Here is a 10980-nt window from a genome sequence, read left to right on the forward strand (position 1 = left end):
AACAGCTGGGGGGGGGGGGTGTTGCTAGCAACACATGGGTTCATGTTTTCATCAAGTAAGCAGGTTAATTTCTGGCAAAGATAGCCAGCTCACCACAGCAGACTCTATGTACAAGCTGTCTACACATACTCCTTATCCAATTAACCCCCCCACGTCCCCCAGCATGGCATTTTCCATCCTTGTGTAACCAGATCTGATAGAGTGACAACTGTCAATATTAATAGTATGTGTCAGAAATAACATATACTAATGCACATGTTTCACAAATTCCTGGTCAGAGCAAACCGAGACTAAAGTACGCTGAGCAACTTCTGGGATCTAGACATCAGCCCAGAAAAGGTCACTCACTGTAAGAGGCTGCTGAGTATTCCTCACAAGATTTTTAGAAGAGGACAGTCTCAAGAGGACAGAGTCAGATACACTGGCGATAGTCTGTAACTTGTCTGAGAAAGTGGAGTCTTTTCCCCCTAGTTATTGAATGCAACACAGTATTTCTTTGCAACACAGTGGCTCTCATGCAATCACAAGTGACAAATGAAAAAGAAAACATATTTTTTCATTGCTTTAACCTTTAATGCTTTATTTAATGCAATCTTTCAATGCCTTCCATTGCATAATGTAATTACACAAGATTTCACTTTAAAAAAATCTTATGAAAATATGGCTTATTTGCTCTTTTGCTATAGAGGTCAGACAGTTCAACTTCACAGTGCTGCAGTGTGTTCTTTGGTTCAGCTATAAGACATTTCTTCCCCTCTGCACAGTGACTCCAGCAAGCTTTCTTTACTTAGCTGAATGCTTCTTGACTATTTCAAGGTACTCCTTTACATCATCAGGAGATCCCAAGACAACAGGCACTCTCTGGTGGATATCCTCAGGCACTATATCTAATACTGCTTGGTGTCCAGTTGTTGCTATTCCTCCAGCCTTCTCAATAACAAAAGCCATAGGATTGCATTCGTAGAGCAGTCTTAGCTAGAAGACAAAAGTCAAATTGGCAGTAGTCAGCCCAGACAACACTGAAAATCATGAAATGTAAATATATTTAGCATTTGATTTTAAATCAATCAATGTTACAAGCATTCTTTATTTCATATAAATTCTGACTCAAGAGCGAAACTGTGTCAATTGTTCTTTTAAACAAAACACAGCAAATGCTGGATTTGCCCAATTTGAGTTCTTTCTTCATAGCTCATGTTTGCACTATGCTATTTACAGAGAGATAAAGTTTGCAAGTTCAACACAGCCATTAACAAGGCAGCAGACCACACAGGACTGTGTGAAAAGAAAGGAAAACACTGGCCCTGAGTGTGCCACTAGGTTTCTCTAATGAATAACTGCACATTATCTGCAACCTGAAGCAATAATTTACGGACAATTACAAAACAGATGAAAGGTCTTTGCTGAATAAACAGTGCCCCTGTCAGCCTGTAAGCATGCGTTTTCCCTGACTGACCATCAGACTGACCTGCTGCAGAGGAAGCCAGGCACAGTTCCTCCAGATGAGGCCCTCTTACCAAGTACAATATGCAGATGGTTTTCTCTTTGGCAGAGCTTCTCCTAATGGCCAACTACATTTAGGTTTCTTACAAAATATCTTGTAACAGGAATCTCAGGGTTATATGGATTGTTTGCTTTGTAAAGTTCTGCTTGATTGGGGACAGCACATTTTCAGCTGAGATGGTACAGAGAAGCCTGTTCGAACAGCGCATCTCCTGGTATGTTCCATAATCCAGATATGTTTGCAGATAAAGAAAAGTCAGTGCAGCTGAAACAGGTTAGCAGTGGCCTTAAAATATGTGTCTGACAAGTGACAGCGTGCAAAGGGGGGCCATATCCACACACAAGAAATGCAAGCTACCAGTTACTAAACACAGGTTCTGCAATAAAAGTATTGATCTTGATAGTGAAATGTCTACATAATGTAACTGGGTTTATTCAGGTTTACCTTTCCTTTGGGACTTTTGGAGTTAGCAGGATACAGAAAGATTCCTCCATACACCAGTGTGCGATGCACATCAGCCACCATAGATCCTATGTACCTCCCACCATATGGTGAACTGCCATCCTACAGAAAGACATTTAAAGAAAAGTAACTTTTGAGCATACCAAGTTAACCTCTCCCCTTTAGCAGTCCTAACATCTAATGTCTCCATACTGTGCTTGATTGATAATATTCGAAGTAGTTTCGGAGAATATGTCAGTATCCTCTTCACTTTCTAACTAAGAAAATCCAAGGAAAAGGACTGACAGAAGAATTCAGCATAGATGAGCAGTAATGTCAACAACAGAAAATGCATCTCAGCTCTCACCCTTGGAAAACGCTGGATTTACAGCAGCAAAAAAAATCAAGTGCTAGGAATTGATGTTGGGGTTTTGTCTTTTATGGCAGAAAAAATATCAAAGAGCAAAAGATGTGATCTTTCCTACTTTTTCCAACCATTTTTGCAGGCTTCTACAAGTTCTTGTTGAGAAAAAGTTAATAGTTGACTACCAGTATTATTCTTCAGAGAGTAATTTAATTTCTAAATAAACAACATCTTAAGCCTGGAAAAATATTAGATGAAAACACCAGTCTTTTTCCAAAGCAAGATCAGGAAGTTAGGAAGGGATACTATCACTTAACAGTAGGAAGTGTCAAAGTAATAACTCCAGTGATGACATAAGTAAGGCATGTGAGCAGACATGCTTTTATGGGCACTCCTTGGACCTTTGGGACTCCTGACACCAGGAAGCTGCACAATCACAAAGCAGGCCTCAAAACTACACTAGATTTCCAAGTGAGAGGCACCCTTAGGACCCAGCTTGAGTTACCACTGAGCAATGACCCACTGCCATCTCCACTCGGTTCTCCATCTACTCGGATGCTGCTGTGAGGAAGTAGCAATCTAACATGTCAATAAACCTTCTTCATCATCAGATGAGCCTTCCTCTCTGTTTGATTACCAAATGCCCAGTTTTGCCCCCAGTACCATTACTTGGGCCCCCTCCAGGAAGGAAGTTTAAAAAAAATAAAAAAGAAAGAAAGGGAAAAAAAGATGTAAAAAAGGTGCAGTGCAGTACTGAAGAATAGTGAAATATCTGGCCACATCAACTACTCCTGTCATTATCAGTCCTACATCAGGTTACATTATAAACAGACAGCAAAGGAAAACAAGCTCTGAACAGTGCATGAGAGAGTGATTGATCACAAAGTTGGAACTCATGAAAGTTGCTTGTCATCAGAAAATTTCTCTGAAACAGTATCTTTTACCTCAGGGAATTTTTTCTTTTTGAGATACTCTGTGACTGCAGGATCAAAATATTTAGCATAGCCTTCATTGAGACTGTAGATATTTCCCTTCTTTTTTATTTTCACATCCCTTTCCACCAAAATGAATTCTCCAATCGCCTAATGATAAGAAAGAAAAACTATTTGTTAACATTAATTGCTCATTTATTTACAAACCAAGGCAAAACCCAATAATGCACATAATTTAATAAAAATCTACTACAACTGCCAATTTTTAAAAATAATTTGGTACCTACAAAAACATGGTCTTTGCAATCCACATGCATAAAACACAGACAGAGCACGAATCCTGGGCTCATGCAAGCTTCTTCATTCTACCATTCCAAGCTAGCTATTCTTTTTCTATGCCAAAAAATTGCTGCAGTCAGTAAATTTGTTTAGCTGTCCACTCATTTGTTAGACTTATAATAAATGTACAGTTCTGAGGAGTTTGGAAACTGAGAGTGCTTGTTGAACCAATGCATAAGCATCTTCAAATAGCTGTAGATATCAAAAAATTCCAGTTCATTTTAGCTTGGAAGCCTGTGGTCAAGAAAGCCAATCTCTATGACCAAGGGCTGGTCTGTTTAGTTTTCTCTATAGTAAATTTCTAAGTCAGTGCTAAGAGTAAACAAAATAACATGCATGCACGCCCAAAGTTAAATCTGTTACCTGCATATAGACACAAATACATGCATCTGCTTAAGCTGCTACTAAACAAAAAAGCACCAAGTTATATTTCCTGCAGCTTGACCTCTGTGGGTTATAAAAATTCAAGACCAGCAGGTGGCACAGCCTGACTGATTACAAACAAAAAAGGTCACTAAAGCAAGGTCACTTTCTGCTGTGATCAGCATAACTTTTATTTTAAAACTCATATAGTAAACGCATGCTAGAATGTCAAATGCACCTACATACATCACTTACTCTTTTACACATCATAGTGGGATCTGAAAACACAAGAAAAGGTTAAATATTTCTGCTCCTCTGGTTTATTAAGGTCTTAGCATTAAGGAAAAGACAAATAAGGCTTAAATGGCATTCTGCACTGCAGAAACCAGCTCATTTTCAGTATCACATGATTATACACGCCGTGTATTTGCCCCGCTGGCTTAGCTGTCTTCCTGTTGTTGAGTCACACATAGCAGTACTGCAGTGGGCCGGCACAATGTAAGTCTCTTGACATTATTGTTGATGGGTTATAAGTACAAGCACAAGCACAAGCACACTTATACTTCATTGCTTCATGTTAGCCTGAAAATTGCTCCTTTGTTTGATTTTGTTGGGGACAAAAACTTCTTATAGACAGTACCTTGTTACCTCTAATACAGAAACAAAGAAACAGATGACATTCTCACCGGATCCAGCATGAAGCAGTTGACACCTCCAGTAGAAGTGGCCAGTACCAGCATTGTGGCACTCCCATAGAGAGCATAACCAGCTGCCACAAGATTACGCCCAGGTTGTAAAGCATCTTTCCCAGAAGGTTCAGAAGGGGAGGCCTAGAATAAGAAGGAGCATAGTCCATTTTACTTCATTTCGATTGCTGGTACATAACTAGACTACCTGTGATAGGGACCAGTCTTGTACTCCACATCTATACACGAGGTAGCACAAATGCTTCCATGAGCCACAACTGAGATTCCTATTGGATGCACTAATAGAAATTATATCGAGGATACAAACACACTGATAGAGAAATGCTCTTGTATAAGTCTAGCTGGAATGCAGGAAGCAGGAAAGGATTAAGGAGATAATAAAGAGCTGTGTACCTCCTTGTAGGTGATGATGAACACAGCTCAGAGGAAAACTCTGACGCACAGTTGAAAAGCAAGAAATGAAACATGACTCACTGAGTTCAAAGCAGACAGAAAGTACTTTGTTTTCTTTTGCTTCATACAAAAATGAAGCTGAAAAATAGCTACTTTGGGATATATGACAACATACAAAAGATAATTGAAATGGACAATTGGGTGTGTTTTATCTGACTTAATTTTTACCCCGTGTTGTGACCTGTTAAGTCTGGTATTTCAAGCTCCTCCAGACAAGGTTCTGCCTTTCAGATTGAATTAGACACTTCAAATGCACACGGCGTGTTTCAGCTCTGGTCTGTGTTTGAAGCCTCTCCTCAGGCTAACAGGACTATTAATAGAGAGAACAAGAAAACCTGAAAGCACATTCCCCAAGTGGATGACAACTACATGGTATTTTGTCTCAAGACAAATACTCATGAAACCTAAGCTGTGATCTGCTTGCAAGGGGCAATTGCTTTAGCTGGCTAATTAAATATCAGCTAGGCTTCTATGTACATATAGGTATTTCATCTTCTAAGAGACTAATGCAAATCCTTCACAAATGTTTTATACAAGTGTCTGTGAAATAGTAGATTTAACTTAAAGCTGGCTCTGAAAGTCTCTTTTGCAAACAAGTCTAGTTAGGTTTTATTAAGTCTTCCCACACAATTATATTTCATCAAAAGATGCACAGTAACAGTTTTTCCTATCTTACATGAAAGCATTTTACCTTTTTATAGATTGCAAAGATGGTCCCAATGGAAACAAGACAGTCAATGTTTGAAGAACCATCTAGAGGATCTATGCAGACTATGTATTTACCCTAGAAAATACAAGAGAGTGAACTATATTAGTGACATTATTTACCCACTTTCCCCAAATAAAAACATTCCAGGAGATAAATTTTCTCAAAGACTTACACAGCACTACAAGCTAAAATGCTTTTATAGATTATAAAGGAACTGAATTCAACTGTTAGGAATTCTTTGGCTCCAATTTCATTCTTGATTATAACTGTGATTTGTAACAAAGCAGAGGCTGAGAAATTTTTAAAGTACCTAGCAGATGATGACACAGGAAAGGTGACGTTTTCCTACACAATTTTTAATATGAAGTAAAAAAATGGGAATACTTTTAAATTATTAGTTTAGCTTCATCTATGCAATTAAAGCCAATCCATTTTAATAGACATCCTGTAATATCTATCATCTAAGCTAAGCTGCACTTGCTCTTCTGTAACAACATGGCTTTCTGAACCATAAGGAAAAAGACAAATGAAGATCAGCCTTTTTCAAATAGAGCTAAAAATCAGAGATGTTAAAAAGGCCTTTAACAGGTGACATGCCTAAACTATACATTTCACTTTATCTGTGCTCTGAAGCACATGTGGTCAGAAATTACCTTAGTCAGGCTGGTCTTGCTCTGGCTTTCGGGGACTCAAAAAAAATGGTCCCTGCCTATTGTTGGATTAAGGATTCCTGTAGGTATAGGAAATTGCCAGTACAGAGGAAAAAGTTGAATTAACTGTACCTTTTAAGTATCTTGTTCCCCCCCTTATTTTATTCTCAGTCGTGTTAATAATAATGTATAACAAGAGTGTTTATTCACTTTTCACTTGAATTTATCCTTCATGCCAGAAATTTATTTAAGTCCAGCAATGCTTTACTCTGCAAGTAGGAATTCTGGGTAGGAACTGATAAAAACACCATATTAGCTCATATTTAATTTAGAAAACCATTAACACTGAGCCTCCCTCAGTGATCTTTGAGAATCGTTGATAATATTTGTTCAGACCTAAGGCAATCTGTGTTCATGCAATGCCTATAAAATCAACTTTGAAGATTTCTCAACAGGAAGAGAAAGAAAGAACTGCTTTTCAAATTATGCTTTAATAATTTATTTTTACTAATTTTTTACTCAAATTTTTACATGATCACATCAAAATATTAGACAGGAAAAAGGAACTACCCTTCAAGAAATGCAAGCAGATTTGTCAACATAAATAATAAATATGCAAAAATTACTTTTTTTTCATTGTTTGTAAGACTTTCAGGGGTTTCGAGGAGAATTTGTATGAATTAAAGACCTCGAGATTTGTCCTGCATAGAACAGCTTCTCAGTGTCCTACTGACAAAGTGACTTTACAACAGGGCTTGACTGACTCAGAGCATAGTTCCAGAGATCAGATGGGGTACAAAGAAACATTTCTTCCACAACAAGTAAAAGGTGGGAAAAAAAGGAAGGTGGGGAGGAACAACAGAGAAAAAAAATGAAAACAACAAACATCAGTCTGGAGAGCCGAAATGATAGAAAGGACAGATGTTGACTCACTCTTTCTGCCTACCCGCTCCACCTTCATTTGCCAATATAGGAAAGTACCTGTTTTCTGAAACTTTTAGCAGGTTTTAGTTTCTCAGATCTGAAGCAACATAGCTTTAAAGGCTGATCTGAAATCAAGCAGGGAGAACTTTTAAAGCTACTAACCTGTTTTTCAGTTTCCACTATCACAGCATCTTTGTTTTCTTCTGACACAATAACACATGTACTGAAGGATGACTTGAGCATGTTAATCACCAGGTCATTGGAAAGAATATCCAACTTTTTTACTTGATCTCCTGTCACATTAGTAGACCCAGCAATTCCATAGCTAGAGCAACAACAAGAGAGAGCATCTCATGAGAATGGAGCACTGTCTTTCAAAGTGTGCTGTTTCTGGCAAACATATACTTGTAAAACCTCTGTAAAATATAGAGCACTTTTGGATGATACCTCAGCCCTCTAAGCCTGCTTTATATCTACTGTCCAGTGAACTCTTGCTGAGACCTGTTAACTTTAGCTGTGGTGGCAAATCTAGAAGCTGCTGAATGCGAGGAATACAAAACAAAGAATCACTTTTCAGTAGTTTGTAAACTACAGGCAAACACAACTGGAGCAGGCTGTGAAGGCTGAATTACAATTGTGCTTCTTAATGACCTCTTAACTTCAAGACTTAAATACTGTCCCTGAATCCTAGGCTCCTAAGACTTCATTAGAAAACTTATACTTAAAATTATTATATATATATAATATATATATATGAATGTATGTGTGAATCTTATGACACAAGTTATGCTATAACTTCTGTATGTAATATACATACAGACTCCTGATTAGCAATATGATGTGCAAATTGCAGCAGAAAAACTTTGCTCACAGATAAATCAGCTTCTTTATGGTTCATTGTTTTCAGTTTTAAGTAGTAAACATTTCCTTGGGAAAAGAACGGAAAAATACAAATAAGAAACACAAATAAAACACTATGAGCTAGCCAGAATCAAACCATCTGGCATCTGGAAGTACCAAAGACCATATGACAGGTGATTTTGAAAGCATGCAAAACCAAGAAAGGGGAAGTTTAATTCTTAGAAGAGAAAAACAATAGCCAGCATACATTCAGATGACTCTTATGCCCTTCAGCTGTGGTTCATTGATTACACTGAACACTGGTATTTCAGGATTTTTTTAATAACACTGAACACATTACTTTAGGAATGCATTGCATTTCTTCAGTTTAATGTGTGAGACAAAGAAAAATTCTGTCTTTTTCTCTCTCTCTTTGTTAGAGTGGCTTGAACATTTTCCTGCAATTGTGAAAGTGCTTTCAGAAAAAAAATGTACTCTGAACACCGTGCTTTAGGAATGGAGGCACAGCAGCAGCTACAGCTCTCACATCTTGCCCGTTGGGGACTCCTGGGTGGGGAAGGCAGAGTGTCCATTGTGGGGCCTGAAGCTGGGAAGGGTCTGTACATCTTCCCCAGCTGTTCTGCACCTTCCCTGCTGGGCAGCTCTAAGCATATAGTTGAGCCTGGATCCAAAGAAATGGATTCCAGTGATCCCTATTTGTTCACATTCCCCAACAGCAAAGCAATGTCCTGGTTATAAAACGCAGTCCCACAGTGGGAGATGCACTGCTCAAGGAGGCTTATGAGTCTGAAGCCTGGCACCTCAGCACTGCTGGAGAGTCAAACCCATATGATAAGTCAAACTGCATATGATAAGGCAAGTCTATTTGCACAGGCATTGAACCTGTGGGCAGCTGTCAAGAGACACACATGTAGGACGCAAAAGGAATGGGACCTTAGACTTACAAATCAGGTTACAGATAGGAAACCCTGGTCTTTACCAATAGTCATGAAAGGGCTAGCACATAACAATTAAAAATTATCACAGTTACATGATATCTGAACTCAAAATAGAAAAATAGTTCAAACATGCATAAAGTGGAGGATTTTTGCCTTTTTCTTATATTTTCCACTGCATGGCTTGTAGAGGCAAATCATTTTGTCTTTACAGTTTCCAGTAAGTGCTGAAGCTGCCCATGTCTAATGCCCTGATCAACAGACAACTGGGCATACGAACAATAAGTAAAATACTTAGGAGGATTAGTTACCTACAACCAGTTTCAGTTATTTCACATTTCAAGAGTTCTAATTTCCTAATGATGCATCTCCAGAGCAACTTCCCTCTGGCTGGCTGACTACAGACACTACTATTCCTAACCAGTGCACTTTCTAAAAGCCTTAGACATCCAAAGTTTCACAGAGAAACTCTACTTGCTATGATGTAATAGGAAAAAAGCCACACTGAATTTGATAAACACCTCAAAGCATAAAATGGTGCTTTGATACTAAGCAATATGCAATGAGCAATAATTCAGCTATATTTTGACCGGCTTTATATTTCAGTCTCTTTATTTGGTCTTATGGTTCAAAGCACCCAAACTTGCTGAAGGTTTGGATGAAGTTCTATTACTGGGAGACATCGCTCAAAGACTGCATGCCTAATACTATTAAAAAGTCATAGGAAATTTATTACTTGAGAAAATCAAGAAACCAAGATGCTAATGGAGTTACAACTGGGTGGGCTGATGCAACCCCACTCACAGACCTTCCTGGTAACCCTCATCCCCATTCCCATCCCCATCCCCGCCACCCCGGAGGCACTCCTGGACCCGCGGGGATGCGGGAAGGTGCGGGGTGCATCCCGGGACTCACAGGTTGGCAATGCCCGCTTTACGGACGGCGGTGGAGATGGCTTTAATGGCCGTGCAGAGGGAGTTGAGGAGCTGCGTGAACTCCCCGGTGCTTTTCGCCCGCCTCCCCTCCTCCATCACGAAGCGGGTCATGGTGATGACATTGGTATCGAAGGTAGAGCGGTCCGTCATGGTGGCGGCGGGCGACACTGCGGACGAGGCCGCCGCCGCCGCCACTTGCCCCAGCGGGGCGGGGCGGGGACACGGGCGAGGCCATGGGCGGGGAGCGGCCCCGGCCCCACCACCCCCCACACCGCTGGGCTGCAGGAAGGCGGGGATGGGGGTGGGAATGACAAGCGGGAGCCCATCTCATCATCCCCCCGGTTCTCTAAAACATCGGGGAATAGCGGCAGGGAAACCCCAATCCCCGCAAGTATACTTTTTTTTTTTTTTTTTTTTTTTTTTTTTAAACTAGTCTTATCTCACTCTTTTACATTGTGGGGGTAGAGGCGGGGGAAGCATGCTTTGGGCATCCGTTATGTGAACGGCACAGAAAGTCAATCGAGACAGGGGTACTGGTAGCTCTTAGTGTTTGCAGTGGTCACGCTTCAATGCTAACGCTCTTGGAAGCGTGCCCAAAAATTCAGAAGTCCGCTTCTTTCACCACTTGATTGCAAAACTGCATGTGGCATGTGGGTTATGGTGAACTGCACACAATCTACAAAGTAAGGTTAGTATTTTCTGCCTCACAGGAATGTTCTTGTCCTGACCCACCAGTACAGGAAAAACACACATTTAGTAACCAATTCCATCAAGTATTAACTTATTCTGTGTACAGAGATCATGCTAATCCCATGTGCCCCAAAATATCCCACACTATAAAAAAGCTGCAAGGAAACAGCCGC

The 10980-nt window shown here is 39.9% G+C and overlaps 1 protein-coding gene across 1 annotated transcript; it reads right to left on the bottom strand.

Annotated features, from left to right (window-relative positions):
• Positions 1 to 551: 551 nt before the first annotated feature.
• Positions 552 to 10309, bottom strand: LOC108493164 (fructose-1,6-bisphosphatase 1-like). The gene is made up of 7 exons (XM_017806258.1): positions 10098 to 10309; positions 7549 to 7711; positions 5795 to 5887; positions 4630 to 4773; positions 3254 to 3391; positions 1949 to 2068; positions 552 to 975 (listed from the first exon to the last, which is right to left on the bottom strand). The coding sequence occupies exons 1-7, from the start codon at positions 10265 to 10267 to the stop codon at positions 784 to 786; spliced, it is 1020 nt and encodes a 339-aa protein (XP_017661747.1). The 5' UTR covers positions 10268 to 10309; the 3' UTR covers positions 552 to 783.
• Between the last annotated feature and the right edge of the window lie 671 nt (positions 10310 to 10980).

Source organism: Lepidothrix coronata, unplaced genomic scaffold (genome assembly GCF_001604755.1).
Source record: "Lepidothrix coronata isolate B3197 unplaced genomic scaffold, Lepidothrix_coronata-1.0 Scaffold14, whole genome shotgun sequence".
Lineage (NCBI taxonomy): Eukaryota > Metazoa > Chordata > Aves > Passeriformes > Pipridae > Lepidothrix > Lepidothrix coronata.